Source organism: Halichoerus grypus, chromosome 5, assembly GCF_964656455.1.
Source record: "Halichoerus grypus chromosome 5, mHalGry1.hap1.1, whole genome shotgun sequence".
Classification (NCBI taxonomy): domain Eukaryota; kingdom Metazoa; phylum Chordata; class Mammalia; order Carnivora; family Phocidae; genus Halichoerus; species Halichoerus grypus.
Window position 1 is genome coordinate 157,533,839 of NC_135716.1, and position 17,631 is coordinate 157,551,469.

Genomic DNA, 17,631 nt, shown 5'->3' on the forward strand with positions numbered 1-17,631 from the left:
TGGGTGGCTCAGTTTGTTGGGCGACTGCCTTCGGCTCAGGTCATGATCCTGGAGTCCTGGGATCGAGTCCCGCATCGGGCTCCCTGCTCAGCAGGGAGTCCGCTCCTCCCTCTCATTCTCTCTCTCGCAAATAAATACAATCTTAAAAAAAAAAAAAAATCAGGCAAGGGAATCAGAAAATAAAAGGATGTCAAGCAGGACACCATATACCTAAATGATGAGGTTGGGGGGAGTAAAGAACGGGTTCATCTTAAACAACCATCAACTTAATATAGAGTGCTCTATGCAGAAAATGTTATGTACAAACCTAATGGTAAACCACAAATCAAAAACCAGTTATAGAAGGGCAAAAATTGAAGGGAAAGGTATCCAAATATGTCACTAAAGAAAGCCAACTAGTCATGAGAGAAGAGTGCAAAGGAAGAAAGGAACAGAGAAAAACTACAAAAACAACTGTAACAAAAGTAACAAAATGGTAATATATACATCCCTATCAATAATTACATTGAATGGGGTGCCTGGGTGGCTCAGATGGTTAAGCCTCTGCCTTTGGCTCAGGTCATGATCTCCAGGTCCTGGGATCGAGCCCCGCATTCCACGTTGGGCTCCCAGCTCAGCAGGAAGTCTGCTTTTCCCTCTCCCCCTGCTTGTGCTCTGTCTCTCTCTCTCAAATGAATAAAGTCTTTAAAAAAAATACTTTGAATGTAAATGGACTAAATGCTCCAATCAAAAGTCTTAGGGTGATGGAATTGATACAAAACAAAACAAAACCCATCTATATGCTGCCTACACAAGAAACTCATTTCAGATCTAAAGACACCTGCAGACTGAAAGTAAAGGGATAGAGAAGCATTTATTATGCAAACACATGAAAATAAAGCCAGGACACCAATGCTTATATGGGACAAAATAGACTTTAAAATAAAGGCTGTAGGGGCGCCTGTGTGGCCCAGTTGGTTAAGCGTCTGCCTTCGGCTCAGGTCATGATCCCGGGGTCTTGGGATCGAGCCCCGCATTGGGCTCCCTACTCAGCGGGGAGTCTGCTTCTCCCTCTGCCCCTCCCCCTGCTCATGCTCCCTCTCTCTCTCTCTAATAAATAAAATCTTTAAAAAAAGAAGATAAAACAATTGTAAATATTTATACACCCAATATGGGAGCACTCAAATACATAAAGCAGTTAATGACAAACATGAAGTAATTGATAATAATACAAAATAGCAGGGACTTTAACACCCCAGTTACAACAGTGGATAGATCATCCAAACAAAATCAACAGAAAACTGTGTCTTTGAATGACACATTTGACCAGATGGTTTTAACATATATTCAGAACATTCCATTCTATTTTTTTAATAAATTTTATTTATTTGAGAGAGAGAGAGCGCACAAGTAGGGGGAGCATCAGAGGGAGAGGCAGGCAACCTGCTGAGCAAGAAGCTCGATGTGGGGCTCAATCCCAGGATCCTGGGATCATGACCTGAGCTGAAGGCAGATGCATAACTGACTGAGCCACCCAGGGCGCCCCACAACATTCCATTCTAAGCAAAATACACATTCTTTACAAGTGCACATGGAGCATTTTCCAGAACATATCACATATTAGGCCACAAAACTAGTCTCAGCAAATTACAAAAGATTAAAATCATACCATGCATCTTTTCTAACCATAACACTATGAAACTAGAAACCCACCATAAGAGAGTCTGGAAGGAGCTCAAATACATGGAGGTTAAATAACATGCTATCAAACAATGAATGGGTCAACCAACAAATCAAAGAGGACATTTAAGAAATACATGGAAACAAATGAAAATGAAAGCACAATGGTCCCAAATCTTTGGGATGCAGCAAAATCTGTCCTAAGAGGGAAGTTTATAGCAGTACAGTCCTCAAGGAACAACAACAAAAAAATCTCAAATAACCTAATCTTAAACCTAAAGGAGTTAGAAAAAGAACTAAACCAGCAGAAGGAAGGAAATAATAAAAACTACAGCAGAAATAAATAGAAATGAAAGAAATGGAGGAAAAGGAAAGGAAGGAAGGAAAGAAAAAAAAAAGAAAGGAAGGGAAGGGGGGAAGAGAGAGAAAGGGAAGGGAAGAAAAGAAAGAAACCTGGGCACCTGGCTGGCTCAGCTGGTGGAGCATGGGACTCTTGATAGTGGGGTTATGAGTTTGAACCCCATGTTGGGTGCAGAGATACTTAAAAAACAAACAAAACCAATAGATCAGATCAAGGAAACCAGGAACTGGTTCTTTGAAAAGATCAATAAAACTGATAAACCTTTAGTCAGACTCAAAATTAGAAGTAAAAGAGGAGAAATACCAACACCACAGAAATATAAAAGATCATAAAAGAATATTATGAAAATTACATGCCAACAAATTGGACAACCTATAAGAAATGAATAAATTCCTAGAAACATAATCTACCAAAACTGAAGCAGGAAGAAATAGAAAAGTTGAACAGACCAATTACCAGCAATGAAATTGAATCAGTAATCAAAAAACTCCTAAGAAACAAAAGTCCAGGACCAGATGGCTTCATAGGTAAACTCTACCAAACATTTAGAGAGGAATTATACTTATTCTCAAACTATTCCAAAAATAAGAGTGGTAGGAAAACTTCCAAATTCATTCTGCGAGGCCAGCATTACCCTGATACCAAAACCAGATAAAGGCACCACGAGTAAAGAGAGGACAGTATTGCTGATGAACATAGATGCAAAATTCTCAACAAAATATTAGCACACTAAATCCAACAATACATTAAAAAATCATTCATGATGATCAAGTGGGATTTACTCCTGGGATGGGACGGTTGTTCAATATTCACAAATCAATCTGATACATCAATAAGAGAAAGGACTAAAACCATATAATCATTTCAATAGATTTTTCAGCATTTGAAGGTCCCCCAGCCGCAGCACTGGGAGCCATACCATCTGGGGAAAGCACAGAGGGCTAAAGAGCCGGGAAAGAGCGCCAACAGCGAGGTGAACCGAAGGGGAGGCCGAAGCCCAGCGGCTCAGCCGGGCACACCTGCGCCCCGCCCCGCGCACACACGCAGCGGGCGGCTGAACGCACATGCGCGTCACTCAGCCCACGGCCATCTGCGTCCCGGGAGCCGAGCGCGCCGCGCACACGGTGTGTGTGTGCTCAGCACACGGGTCCCGGGAGGGACGCACGTCCGCTACGTGTGTGCCGTGTGTCTGACCGCGAGCGTGTCTTGTCAGTCGGGGCACCCACATACTGTCCGCGAAGGCCTTGCACGTGCGTGTGCAGTGCACAGAGCGGGGTGCGCACCAGCGGTCAGGGTAAGTCGGGAATAGTGGGTTCAGGCGCACAGGAGTCTACACGTCCAGGGAAGGTTCTGGGCAGAGAGCCCCCGACCCCCCAGCAGGGGCTTCCATCCCCCTGGCTGTGCCCAGCCCCTCTCCCCGTGGGCCCGGACCGACGGACGCAGTACTGACCAGGGACTGCAGGATGGCGTGGTTGGTGGCGTTCATGCACGAGTCCAGCGGGAAGGAACACTCCCCCTCACAGTAATAGGCCGAGTAGCCTTGGGGGGCAATGACCCAGTCCTGGGGGGGTAATGGGAGAAGGTGAGTCCCATCCAGACACCCCCTCCCCCAACCCCAGGCCAGTCAGCCCCCCAGGGTCCCTCCAGGCAGGTTCCCCAAGAGGCCGGGCACCGCCGGGAGACCCTCAGCAGGCAGGGCCAGGCACAGCTCTGTCCCCCTCACGGGCAGTCGGCAATGGGCCGCGTCCTCCCCACCTGCCCCCACTGCCCACGTCTCGTAGAGTCGCAGACCCAGCAGATGTGCACGCGCACTGCCCGCCCAGCCTCCGTTTCCCTGTTGCAGATGTGACGTGTTAGGGCTGAGGATTCAGACTATCCTGTTTTCATGGTTGTTACCAAAAAGCACCTTCTCACAGGAAAAGTAAGACATTCTCCCTTCAGAAAAACAGAAGAACCTAATGCATGAGAAAGTGAAAGTCACCCATAATTCTACCTCCTCCTGGAGCTACACTTAGAACCTCCGGGTGGGGCCTGTTATTTAAGAAGAAGGAGGAGAGTCAGAAATTACCAGCCAGCCGAGGTCCTGGAAGCTGACGTAGAGCTCGTGCCGCCGGCAAACGTGCCGCCCATCGGCACCATGAACATCATCTGCAGGGACAGAAGCAGGTCTTTTCTGGGGTTCCTGCTCAGGCAGCTACCCCAGGGAGCTCCCAGGGCGGGGACACCCCACTGGGCACATGTGTTGAACAAATGAATGAAGTGAAACTAACGCATCTGGTGTCATAAAGCCCATCCTGCAGCTCTGCTGGTGCCATGACCCAGCTCGAGAAACGTCGATGGCTCCAGGTGGCTCCCGATAGCTACAGAGTAACCCTGCCCTCCCAGCCTCCCGACCTCCAGCCTGTGGCCCCCGATGCTCCAGTACACAGCCAGGGGACCGTGGGCCATCAGGTGGCTCCTCCCTTTCCGCAGAGACACCTCCTGACCTCACCCCACCTCTGCTGCTGCACCCATTCCACCGGATTGAGTGGCTCCACGGAGGCCAAAGGGCTGACTCCCCGTGGAGGAATGGAGGGCAGGAGGGCAGGGCAGGCCCACCCCTGATCCTGAGGGGCTCAGTCTGGTGGGGAGACCCTCACATAAACAACTGTGGATCCTCGGTCCCCAGGGGAGACCTGAGAGGCACCAGTGCCTCGAGGAAGGGGCACCTGATGCTGACAGAGCCTTCTGGAAAAAGCCCTGGTGAGCCAGGGGAGGGCCGAGAAGGCGCTTCTGGGTGGCAGGGACGGAGAGGGCAGTGGCTGGTCCTCAGGGCACACGAGGCAAAGGAGGGTGTCAGGAAAGTGCTGGAGGGTGAGCACAGGCTTGAAGACGCCCCGGATGGTTCTGTCCCCCGGAGCTGTTCTCGGGCCCAGCCCCAGGCCCGCCCCGGACCTCACCAAAGATCCCTGGGAGTCTGTTCGCGTGCGGCAGCTCGTTGGTTTTCTTCGGCGGCCTCCTCTTCAGGGGCCTGGCTGCCCGAGGGGCTCGGACGGGACTGGGGCTCGCCCTGAAAAAAGTGACCAGGAAAGGCTGCTTGGAGCGCGGCGCCCGTCGCCCCAGCAGACCGGCCAGGCCAGGATCCACGCTGTGCCCTGGGACGGAGAGAGGAGAGAGGGCGGTCACTTGCGTGCACGGGCTGGGCACAGGGGACAGCAGGGACCCTTCTGCCCAAGCCTGCGCGGGCCCCGGTGCACGGAGGCGGAGGGTCTCAGTCTCCTCATCTGGAGACCCGAGGGAGATGGTCCGAGGGAGATGGGGGGAGGGGGGCCTCGCCAACACAGGGTCGTCATTCGTGACAATTGTGAACACTGCCATCCTTGAAGCCCTTTACAGGTTCGAGCGACTCCCACTCGTGACCTCGTGCATCTCCACAGTAACCTGGACCACACGCTTCATGGAGAAACTTCGGAGCCACACAGCCAGGGACGCACAGAACCGTGGTTCCCACCCCAGTTGAGGGCTCCGAGGCCCGAGTTCTCCCACCCACCCCATACTTTCGGGGGACTCGATGGATCGTGCCCCAGCGGATGGGAGCAGCCGCCAGGATGTAGCGAGGGCTTGTTCTGCCCACCATTGCCAAGAGCAGGGCCCTAAGTCTACCCCGATGCCCACAAAAGGACACCGGGGGCAGCGGGGCAGAGACATCCGGCCAAAGTCCCAGAGCTGGGGTTCAGCCCATGTCTAATTCCAGACCCCAAGTTCTTATTCACTTAAGACGTTAACTCCAGGTTTGTGGGTCAAAAAAGAGAGAAAAGGCCGTCAGCAGGGAAACATGGGGGCCTCTGGCTAGGAAGAGGAGTGCCCATGAAAATGGGATTTGACCCCGAAGCTGCTTAAAGATGAGGATGTCTTGCGAAACACACTCATGATCCCTGGAAATGTCGAGTCCACCAGTAAAACTAACTTCCTGTACCTCTTTGTATTTCTAAATGACCTCCTGATTTTTTAAAGATTTATTTATTTATTTGAGGGGAGGGGGGCAGAGGGTGATGGAGAGAGAATCTCAAGCAGACTCCACGTTGAGCGCAGAGACTGACGCAGGGCTCGATCCCATGACCTTGAGATCACGACCTGGGCCGAAACCAAGAATGGGCCGTTCAAACAACTGAGCCACCCAGGCTCCCTGCCTCCTGATTTTTTAACTGTCAAAGTAATACAATAGCAACTACAACGTTTGAGGAAAAAAAAAAAAAAAAAAACATCACTCAGAAATCTCTCCACGCTCCAACACAGCATTTTCATTTTTCTGGAATATTTTCATGTCAATTGAAGTTTTACACAATGGTGACCAAAAGTGTCTGTATTTTTTCCAACTTTTTCACACAAACATGTTCACTGCCATTAAAATGTCTCCACTATGAGCATTTCAAACGTATAAAATTCCTTTGAGAAAACACCGCATAGTATTTAGATATTAGCTTCGCTTTAAACACATCGGTTATTTCCTGGCTTTCGCTGTAAAGACGAGAACGCCGCAGACCCCTTCATGTTCTCTTCCTGTGGAATTTTCTTATACGACGGAGAGGATTAGTAACTCAATTTTATGTTTCGTAACACACAGAGCCAACTGGCCCCCTTCCGTGTCCATGTCCCCTCAGTGTGACCACCCTGACGTACGCACGCACACGTGTGTATAGAAACACATGGGTTTATCATACAGTATACAGATGCCCACATGTACAAATACCTATGTTTGCTCCATTAGCGGGTCTACTATGATTCACTGGGACACACCACAGGTCAAGGGCATTGCCTGCCCCACCCACAGTCCTGCTCAGCTGGTAAAGGTCAGCCCTTAAACAGCTGTGCTGTAGGCCCGTGTCCTTGGGCCAAGGTGACTGAACGACGAATCCAGAGACTAAACTCTGACCTATGACATCACCTGCCACACACAAATGCACTGGACCCATCGGAGGCTCCACTGGGCAACGATCCTGCTGGGACAGGAGGTCGTCAGCTGCAGGAGCAGACCCTGGAAGGAGCCCAGAGAGAAGCCACTCGGGAGAGTCTGGGTCATAGCAAGTCAGTCATGAGGAAGCAGCAGAACCATGAGGACCCTGAGCCACAAGACACATACAAGCCCTGTGGGCAGAGGGGCAAGGCCAGTGAGGCCACGAGGAGCACAGAGTGGATGGGAGCAGGAGGATGACTGTCGTCCACACAGCACTGGAGTGCAACTCCATGACCCTGGGCTGGGCAGCCCTCCACCCCTGCGGGTGCCGCTGCCCTGCCCCTGTTCCCCGGAGAGAACTGTCCACCGAGGAGCCAGGGAGGGCGATCTGTCGCCTGAGGCTGTGTTCACTGTTCGCTCTCCTTGTGCACCCGTCTGATCAAGGGTCTTCCTGGGGTCTCCCGGGGGCAGAGAGAAGGGGCTGCAGGGAAGGCCCGAGCGGTCTAGGGGGTGGGGCCCTAGGCTGCCCGGCTCTGGAAGGCTGCTTTCTAGAAAGGCAGAGGTGGGCATCTCTGGGGCCCAGGGTCCCTGGCTCTATACCTGACCCTGTGGGGTGCTGGCAGGCATGCTGTCCCCTTTGCACCTGATGGGGTATGTGCAGCCATGCCTTGAGAATGTGGGCCACGCTGTGGCCTTTCCCCTTTGCCCCGGATGGAATATGCTGCTTCTCTGGGCTAGGGGGGACCCATGAAACCTCCAGCCTCACCCCACTTCTCAGTCTGCTCCATCAGCGCCCAGAGGTCTTGGCAGCTCACCTGCCGCATCCTGTCCCAGGGCAGGTGGTCAAGGCCTAACACACCCCCACCCAGCTGGGCCAGGCCAAGATCACTCCCACCTCTCCCCCAGGCCTCCTCCTGCTCTGGGCGCCACCTGACTCTTCCCCACAGACCCGGCCCCACCTCAGCCTGCGGCCATGGGTGTGACCCTGGTGCCACGCTGAAGGACAATCAGGGTGCCTGGCTGAACCCTCGGAGAGTCCCAGCTGTGGACCAGTCTGCCTTTGTCCCTCTGGCTAGGTTACTGCATCCCGTGAGAAGGAGGAACTCAACCCTCCTCCTTCTTCCTACCATCTTAGACACCTCTCACTCTCTGCTCCTGGAAGCTCTGCCTGCCCCACACTGGGAACTGACACCAGGGCCAATCAGGGCCACTCCCCAGAAGCCCCAGAAGGTGCCCCGCTATCCATCCACTTGATGACCTTCCATTCCACCCCCAACCTGGTCATGGTCCCTGGCCACTTACCCCCAAACCCCAGGCTGCCCCCTCAGGGAGCGGTGTCTCCATCCCTCCGTTCCAGGATCTGGCCCTTCCTTCAGGGCGAGGCCCCAAGGAGGCCTCTTCTGAAAGGCCTTCCTTCACAGCTAGAATCTCCAGTTCCTGCCCACGTGCTCCTGATGGTTGTGTGCCCCTCAAGAGCTACACTGAGAACGTGCGTCGTGCTCCGTGTCAGGCTTTGTTTTTACCATCACACACACGCACACATTTGGACACGCACATGGATGCACGGGCACGTGTGCACGCATGTACACATAGGAACTCATTTTGTTCTTTTAAGGCTGTGAGACTGTGGGTTCAGGATGAAACACCTCACAGCCTCTCCTGTATTCTAAGAGAGTGGAGACAACAGGCCAGTCTAGGGCTCCACGACAGGCAGAAAGGGTCTGAGTGTCCTGGGGGACACAGGAACCCATGTCTGAAGAGGAGAAAACCCATTAAGTACGTCTTGGTTTCTAGAACCCCTCCTACCACAAGCCGCCGCCTTTGACAGCACACAGGGTCCTGTTTATCTACAGAGGAACCTCTCTCCCCACCTGTCACTGCTTTACCAGAGCTCTGGCCCAGCTAGACAGCCTTGCTGCCCTTCCAGACACATCTGTTTAGCCATGAGAAGGAGGCCGTGCAGGGAGGAAGAGGGGAGGCTACAGAATTTAGCCCCAAGATGCAAGGCCCCAGAGGAAAAGCCAGAGGGGCCGCAGGAAGACAAGCTCAGGCAGGCAGCATTCCTCTGGTCACGGTGCATGTTTGGCTTGTATATTTTTCACGGTGCTGGCAAAGTGGAGCCTTGGGTGTACGGGGGTGGTCACGCCTTCCTCCCACATTTCGTGGCTCATTCACGAGGGAAGGCCCTTCCGTGAAAGCTGTCCTGTGGGCTCATCTGAGCTGCACAGAATTTCATGTAAACAGCACAGTGAGGAGGGTGTCTGCATGCCCGACGATGGTACCAGACCGATCTCAGGACACACAGAACACAGAAGATAAACGGCTACATTCTCCTTTGGTTTTTAATTAAAGCCATATCCCTCTTGAGAGAATAGTCTGTCTGGCGGTAGGAAAGCTGGTCAGGCAGCCAGCACCTCGGACAGAAGTGATCACACCTCCTGTGGGTTCCAATGAAACCCACCCTCTGGGACCAGGGCTTCCTTCCCCGCTCAGGCTGCCACGGGCTGTGTGGGTCTGAGGGTCGGGTGATACGGCAAAGGGGGGGCTGCCTGTGCTCTTTTTGACGTCATCCTCCATCAGCAGAGTTCCATCCGTGTCAGGCCTCACTTGTGCACGTCATCGAAGCCGGCCTTCTCGGGGATGATTCGGTCTACACAGCACTTCCCGGTCAGTGGTATGGTGCATTTCTCCACAATTTTGGGGTCCTTGTCCTTGGTGCGGTGTTGCATGGTGACCACCACTCTGGTCTTGACGCTGGACACCAAATCCATGGCTCCCCCCGTGCCTTTCACTTTCTTTCTGGAATCATCCAGTTAGCCAGGTCACCGTACTGGGAAACCTCCATGGCTCCCATCATGATGAGGTGGAGGTGTCCCCCTCGAATTATGGCAGATGAGTCATCGCGGGAGAAAAAACAGCCCCCGGGGAAAACGGTGACCGTCTGCTTGTCCGCATTGATGAGATCTGCATCCACCTCCTCTTTTAATTGAAACAGACCCAAGCCCAGGATCCCATTTTCACTATGAAGATAAACAGTTATATCGGGGCTGATGTAGTTGCTGGCCAGGAGAGGGGATCCTATGCCCAAATCGGTGTACATGCCATCCTCAAATTCAAGAGCTGCCCATGTGATGATCCGGGCCTTGAGGTCACCCACAGACTTGGCTTTTTCACCTTCCTCTGTCTGCACGGTTAGACACTCAATTCTTTTCTCATATCTTTCCCTCTGGATTACAGGGTTCACATCAATGTTAGGAATGTGGACGTCTTCGGGGGCAAACATCCCCACATCCACAATGTCTTCACCTCCACCACTGAGGTTTCTGCCGCTTTGCACATGGGCACGTTGAAATTCCTCGCACTTCTTCTGAAAATGACGTTTCCTGCGCGGTCGGCCTTCCACCCTTTCACCAAAGCAAAACGGGCCGAGATGGCCTGCTCCAGAAGATAGTGGTCCCCCTGAAACTCCTCACCTCTTGGGGCAGGCTCATGATGACCACGTGGCCATCGGCCGCCGGTGCCTCCCTCCTGCGCCAGGGTCCTGTAGGCCGTGGGCGTGTAGAACGGCACCCCGGCGCCCCTGCACAGATGCGTTCGGCCAGGGTGCCCTGGGGCAGCAGCTCCGGCTCTAGCTCGCCCGACAGGTAGTGGTGCCCGCACAGCACGCTCCCCCCACGTGGGAGCCAATGATGCGGGGGATCTGCTTGGTCTCCAGTAAAAGGCCCAGCCCGAAGTCGTCCATCCCCACGTTGCTGCTGACCACGGTCAAGTCCTTGATGTGCGTCTCCAGCAGCACCTTTATCAGGTTCTCTGGAATCCCGCAGAGCCCAAAGCCGCCGACCATGATCTTGGCCCTGTCAGAGAATCTTTCATGGCCTCCATGGGATCCGCGTAGAATTTGGCACGGGCACGAGCGTTGGTGGCCAGGCCGCGCACACCGCCCTGGGCCTCGGCCAGCATGGGCCCCGAATGGCCAGCGGGGACGCAGCGCCCAAGCACCATTGCCAGCCGCCGGAAGGCTGCCATCTTGCGCTCTGCCTCCGGGCACCGGACCCGGTGGGGACAGACTGCTGTAGCCACCGTGTCCAGAGCAGGGAGGGCATGTGGGGCCGTGACGTGGGGACCAGGTGGCCCCCCACAGCCTGGCCTCTCCACACTCCGAGGGGCTCCAGAAGCGCCACACCTCCCGGCCCAGGGGACCCAAACCTTGTGACCAGATGGGGAAGGAGCAGTGCCCACAGAAGCCCCGTGGCGGCATCACTGAGGGGAAGACCGACCCTGGGCGCAGGGGTTGGCGGGAAGGCCGTCTCCAGCCCCAAACCCCATGGGTGGGAAGGATAGATCCTCCGCAAAACCCCTTCTGTGCAGCCTTTTCCATATGGAAGGCCCCAGGGTTCTGGGCCGTCCCCTTCCTTCTCCATTGACACCTCCTGCCCGGGTGACCTGTTTAGGTCCCATGGCTCTCAAGACACTTAGATGTCAGCGCTTCCCACACCTGCGCCCCAGCACTCACCTGTCCGAGCTGACATTCCATCTGGATGTCAACCAGGGCTCTCAATAACATCGTGGCCAAAAAAGGACTCTTGGCTGGCTCTCTCAAGTCTGCCCCTCCTCTACTTTTACTCGGGCAGGAAAAAAAAAGATTCTATTAAAAATGGCCACTGGCTCAATCCACGTTTTCCATGATTCCTCCTCTATCCACTTTTCTCCATTTCTGCTGCTATCAACAAGCACCTCCCCCACTCTCCCCTGCAGGCTGTGTGGCTCCCGGGCCTCTCTGACTTCGCTCTCGCGACTACTGTCCCTGCTGATGTCAGGGGGCACAGCCTTTGTTGGATACATATGCTGTTTTATTTTACAATAGTTGACATTTACAGAAAAACCGCAAGGACAGTACAGAGAGTTCCCAGACACCCAGGGCCAGTTTCCCCGGGAAATGTTAACACTGAAGTGAGCGCCGGGCACTTGTCACAACTAATGAACCAACACTGGTGTCTGATGATAAACTAAACAGATGTATTCGGATCTCACGGGTCTTCCCCAATGTCCTTTTTCTCCTCCAGGGTCCCATCCCGGATCCCACATTCCGTTGTTGTAACTGCTTAGGCTCCTCTGGGCTGTTACAGTATCTCAGACTTTCTTTGTATTTGATGACCTGGACAGTTTTGAGAAGTCTTGTCAGGCATTCTGTAGCATGTCCTTCAATTTGGGTTTGTCTGATGTTTTCTCACGGTTAGATGGGGTTCTGGGTTTTGGGGGGAAGATGACGCGATGAAGGGTCCTTCCCACCCCATCATGTCCACGGTGACGCACCATGTACAGGACATTCGTATGAGCCTTGATCACCTGCTGAGGTCGTGCGGTCAGCTCTCTCCTCCGTGAACGTACCTCCCCCACCCTGTTTCCACTGTACTTTTGGGGAGCCTAAGTCACTACGTGTGGTCACACCAGGGGTGAGTGTTGCCCTCCTCGAGGGGGTGGCTCAGAGGGCTCTTTTCTAAAAACCTGACTCCGATCCTGACATCCTCCGTTGCTGTGGAGTACAGGGAGCTACCCTCAACACTCTGACACCGGGCCCGGGTTCACCTCAGAGTGTGCCCTGCAGCTCTCAGTCTCCTCTCCCACCTCGCCCCGGCCCGCCCAGCTCCAGCCACGGCGGCCCCTTGCTGTAGCTCAGATCTACTCATCCTGTGCCCACCTTCGGCCTCTCCCTCGCCACTGCCTACGATAAAGGAGGCTCTCCCCCAGCTACCTGGGGAATGAATGAAGGTGTGAATCCTCATTCTACAGAGGAGGACACTGAGGCTTAGAAGGTAAGTATCCTGCCAAGGTCACTGGGTTAGTGTTGCCGAGCTGGGATTCAAACCCAGGCCTCCCTCTCTGATCTGAGTCTGAGGGTGTAACCATCTCCCCTCGGCCCTGCCCAGTACGGAAACGCCCCACATACACAGCTGCTCTTGGGGAGGGACAATGCGGACTCCCTCTTAGTGACTGAAATGTTGGTTCTGCAAAAGGAGAGGAGGGAGACCGCTGTGGTAGGGGGCCTCCCGCTGTGGGAACTTCGCCCTCTGCGCCCCGCTGAGCCCCCAAAGTAGGTAGGGGATTATCGCCCCAGCCCCTGGGCTGAGCGAGGCCAGGCCTCCAGGGCCAAATGAGGGGGCTGCCGCTGGCTCTGTGCCAGCAGCATGGAGGAGCCCCCAGGAGAAGGCCTGCTGCGCAACCCTGAGCCTTACCGTCTTCAGTCTCCACATAGAGGCGGAGCCCCAGGTCCTTGTTCCGGCTCAACAACCAGCGGTCACTGGCCGTTGTCATGTCCAGCACCAGCCAGCCCTCGTCCCCAGCTCGGAGCGTCTGAAGATCCAAAAAGAACAAGTCAGACTCCCTGTGGACACGAAAAAACAATTAACTGAGGGCCGGCACAGCTGCCTTTGTTTCCAGTGCCCGCCTGGGGGAGCACGCGTGGGGCACCTACCCCGCCTGGCTCGGCCTGGGCGCCCCGCGTGCCTTCTCTCACTGTATCTACTGTACGAAGGTGTTACTGTGCCCAGTACAGATGTGGAAACTGAGGCTCGGGGGCTCAGTGACCCGCCCAAGGTCCCACAGCCAGGACAGCAGGGCAGGGAGTGAGGCAGAACCGATGCTGGGCCTCTCCCCACAGTGACACGAGGCCTCGGCCAAGTATCCTTCTGCCTCTGAGGGTGTGCTCCCCAGGGAGCTCCCCTTCTGTCCTCTGGGAAGTGTCCCCTCCCCGGCCAGGCTTCCTCGGGGGGCGGGGTGCAGGGCAGGCACCTGTTGGACTGCTCCCTGACCACCTGGAACATGCTGACGTGCAGGGTCCTGTTGAGCAGGTGGGCGCTGGCCAGCTTGTAAATCCGGAACTCGGCGGCCGTGACTGCCTCGCCCTCCGGGATCTGGGTCAGGTCGAAGCGGAACTCCTTCCAGTGGGGCTCCTGGTGGCCCAGGGTGCGGTCACGCTCCACTGCAAGACGGAGTGGGGCCGCCGGTCACTTACGCTCTGGGCAGAACCAGGGGGAGCTGGGGGCCAAGGCACCTGGGTGGGGACGGCTCCGTCCTCTGCAAAGGGGCTTGCGCCCAGGCTCTGTCTCCTGCGTGCTGAGAGGGCGCGGCGGGGCCGTGTGCTGAGGTGTCCGGCACAGGGCCCGGCACACCGTGGTGCCGGCAAGAGCAGCCTCCGCTTCTGGCCCCCAAGCCCCAAACCCAGCCTGCCCCACCCATCCCCTGCTGGCTCTGGGACCCAAGGATGAGGCAGAGGGCAGGTCCCTCCTCTGGGAAGACTGACATCAGACCCAAGGCAGAAACGGGCCACGGGGGCGGGCAGGGACAGAACCGAGTACAGTCTGAGGCCAGGGCTGTCCAGAGTCTGCCGATGTGTCTGCTCAGGAGCCTGGGGGAGAGGAAGTGTTTGCAGCTGACACTGGGGCTGGGCCTCGAGGGGTGAGAGTGGATGTGCCCCCACGTCAAGGGAGGACACTGCAGAGGAAGGGCCAGCCTGAACAAAGGCCTAGGGCGGAGGGACAGACAGCACAGGCAGGGGAAACAACAGCCATAAAGACAGCAAAAGGTGAAAGGATGGCAGGTCCTGTTTGGGGACAAGGTGAAGGAGCAAGGAGGTCAGAGGGAGACTTGGAAAGGAATAAGAGGGAGCAAGGTAGCAGTGACAGCGCCTGGTGACACCTGGTCAGGTCCCGGGGAAGCTGGACGATCCCGTGATGGGGTGCGATCTGAGCAGGCTTCCCAGGGGAGGTGCCACCTGAACTGGCCTTGAAGGAGGGGACAGAGTCCTCTGGGGCGGGGGGGAGAAGGTGGCAGGGAAGACATTCTAGGCAGAGGGGACCTCGGAAGCACAGGTGTGCAGTGCGGGGGCGTCTGGCAGTGCTGTGGGCGACTGGCAGTGAGTCTGGCTGTGGTCTGACTCTGGAGGGCGGAATTCCGGCCCAGGAGCGCGGGCTGTGCCTCTGGCCAGTGGGGTTCAGGGTTCTGGGCAGCAGAGGCACGATGTGGTTTTGGGGGGGTGGAAGATAGGCGGAGGGGAAGGTGATGCACAGGCTGGAGGGGGAGCCGAGGCGGGCCGGTGGCCGGGCTGGTCTGTCTGGGCAGGAGGCTGGGGTGGCGGATCATTCCCACATTTCCCCCGCTGCCCGGAAACGCCCAGGACAGTATATTTAGTACCGTCTCACTTTAGCCTCCTGTCACTTTCAAACGCCGCAAATCTGTGTTTCCGGAAAGCAGGGGCAGGAGCCGCCCAGCACCTTCCCCAAAACCCAACACTGAGATTTTAATTACATGTCTGTGAGTCTTTTTAAAAACTCTCTCTGGCTACTGGGCTCAGTGACCACAAGTCACCAGGCTGGTGGCAGAGGCGGATGTGGGGAGCGCTTCCTGTCCTCGCAGTGGGGACCGGGTCCAGCGAGGGACAGGCCAACAGCTGGGTTGGGCGGGGCCGGTGGACACACACGCTGACAGGAGGAGGTGGGCTTTTCCTCCCCAGACCGCGCGGGAGAAATAGAACGTCCACGCGCCGACCAGGTGCTGGACACGCAGCGCATGCGCAGCCGGGAGCCAGGCTGCTTGGGAGGCGGTGTCGCCAGTGGGAGCCGTGTCCTCCCGCGCACGCGCAGGGATCGTGTGGAGCGGGGCTCTGTCCCCGCACCCGGGGACGCGTGCCATGAATACTGACACACACTCCCACTCCCACACGCACAGCTTTGGTGACAATTTCTGTGGATTCAGGGGCCGCACAGACCACCTCTGTTCCGTGGCCGTGTAAGAATCCCGGACGTGCAGGACGCCATAGGTCTAGGCTGGTGGCTGTGACAGGGTTTGGCCCAGAGCGTGAAGAAGGGTGTCTCAGAGCATCGAACACGGATCTGCTCCCAAGGCTGTGGGGCTGACGGGCCGGCAGTGGCGCCGTGGGCAATCTCTGTCTGCAGGCCTGCCGCTGATTTCCTGTCCGATCTGGGGGCCGAGGGAACAACCCACGAACCCGCCATCTCCACGGGAGGGCCACGCTCTGCGGCCTCCCTCCCTTGCTGACCTGGGTGGCCCACGTGCGCGGGGTCAGGAGAGCCCTGTGCACCTGAACTGACCCCGGGTCCTAGCTTTCCCCCTGTGGGTTTGTGAACTCGATGAACCACCCAGTAGCTCAGCACAGGAAACTGCCCACCCTGCTGTTCCAGGCAAGCACTAGAAGGTGAGACACTGTTAGGAAAGTGATGCTTTTCATCAGAAACTGACAAAACTTCCTGGAGAGCAGCATTATACTAGACATGCCTGTAACTGGCTAAAGGGGAGTGCTCCATCTCTCTATGCTAGAGCGGTCTAGATGTACAGCTTTCCAGCAGTTGCTTCTGTGTATTAGAATGGTATTTATTTATTTTTATTTTTTTAGCGGGTGGAGGGGCAGAGGGAGCAGGAATCGTAAGCAGGCTCCATGCTGGATCTCATAACCCGGAGATCATGACCTGAGCTGAAGTCAAGAGTCTTAACTGACTTAACTGCCTGAGCCACCCAGGTGCCCCAGAAACAGTATTTCTCAAAAGCTGGTGTTAAGGATCTGGATTTGCCCCTACAGTAGCTCCTGGGCCACTGCCCCTGCTTTTGCCACTAGCAGCATTGAGAAGTATAGGTGCTCTGGCCTGTAGCTGGAGCTTCTGGTCCAGCCCTGACCCTACCGGTGACCAGATACTTTCCCTGGCCTCAGTCTCCTCATCTGTGAAGTGGGGATACTAGGAGTCTTTCCACAGAGGGGCCTGAAAGGGCTTTGGGAGGGGCAGGCATTATCAGGTAGGTAGGAATGATGGCCACTCCATAGGAATAGGAGTTGAGAAGGGGTGCTGGCCTCCAATTTCCTCACTTCATCCCTGTATCAAAGTGATAACATCCTGCCAGCACCAGTAGAACCTTCATGTGTGACTCTCAAGAGCAAAGGGGGAGAAAAGGGACGCTTTCAATTTTCTTTTTCTAAATAAAAGTATGGAATGAAAGGTTATGTAACATAAAAATGTATTAATTCAACTGAAAGGCATTTGGATGGTTTCAAGGTCCCTCCTTTTCACCTGCCTGACCTTTGTCAAGGCACTTGATTCTCTGGACCTCAGTATTCACATCTGCAAAAATGACCATTTGATACAGGGTCCAATGAAACTGCAAAAGGCCATGTTTGCTACTGTAGTAGGTAGTTGGTTCTGGTCCAGCAAATGCTTCTAACATATTATACAGGAGCATTTCCTTCTTAGTGCACCTTCATGCCAAGCCTCCACTTCCCCAAGGTCTGGAATCTCCCAAAGATGCCCAGGCTCAGAGAGGCAGCCCCTCAGAACCACCACTGAGGCTGTTCTGGCTCAGGCACAACACAGAAACTGACCGTTTATGAAAGTGCTGGAGATTCCAGAACATCAGAGCTCCAAGGACAGAGGTCACCACACACAGTCTCCTTCCACTTTTATACACACACAGAGATGGAATCCAGGGATCCTGACTCCCATCTGGGCTGCTCCACTACATCAGGCTGGACCCCCACCATCTGATGTTGAAAGGACAGCATAAAAATCCAGCTGGAAGTGGCCTGTTGCTGCCTCCCACCCCCCTGCCATTGTTGATGGTCTGCAGAGGGAATTTATGGGAAAAGCCAAGGTCTGTACAACGTGACTTCTTGGGT

The 17,631-nt window shown here is 55.1% G+C and overlaps 2 protein-coding genes and 1 pseudogene across 12 annotated transcripts in view; 1 reads left to right on the forward strand and 2 right to left on the reverse strand.

Moving 5' to 3' along the window:
* Positions 1-3,494, forward strand: part of LOC118542534 (uncharacterized) — a 28,039-nt gene extending 24,545 nt beyond the window's left edge. For 2 of the 11 annotated variants that reach the window (XR_013448240.1, XR_013448239.1), the window contains one exon: positions 164-1,151. The gene's annotated coding sequence lies outside the window, so the exon portion shown is untranslated. Of the gene's footprint in view, positions 1-163; positions 2,852-2,891 lie in introns of those variants that run through there. The other 9 variants (XR_013448242.1, XR_013448243.1, XR_013448241.1 and 6 more) reach the window with 7 other exon arrangements.
* The window catches only part of LOC118542533 (bone morphogenetic protein 8B-like), a 34,890-nt gene that overhangs the window by 6,887 nt on the left and 10,372 nt on the right, over positions 1-17,631 (reverse strand). Inside the window, exons 2-6 of the mRNA XM_078073356.1 lie at positions 13,743-13,932; positions 13,187-13,335; positions 4,960-5,154; positions 4,089-4,168; positions 3,471-3,581 (exon numbers count right to left, since the gene is read on the reverse strand). Coding sequence (XP_077929482.1) covers positions 3,471-3,581; positions 4,089-4,168; positions 4,960-5,154; positions 13,187-13,335; positions 13,743-13,932 — 725 coding nt within the window. The remainder of the gene's footprint in view (positions 1-3,470; positions 3,582-4,088; positions 4,169-4,959; positions 5,155-13,186; positions 13,336-13,742; positions 13,933-17,631) is intronic.
* On the reverse strand, positions 8,564-10,979 carry LOC144378795 (succinyl-CoA:3-ketoacid coenzyme A transferase 2, mitochondrial-like; annotated as a pseudogene).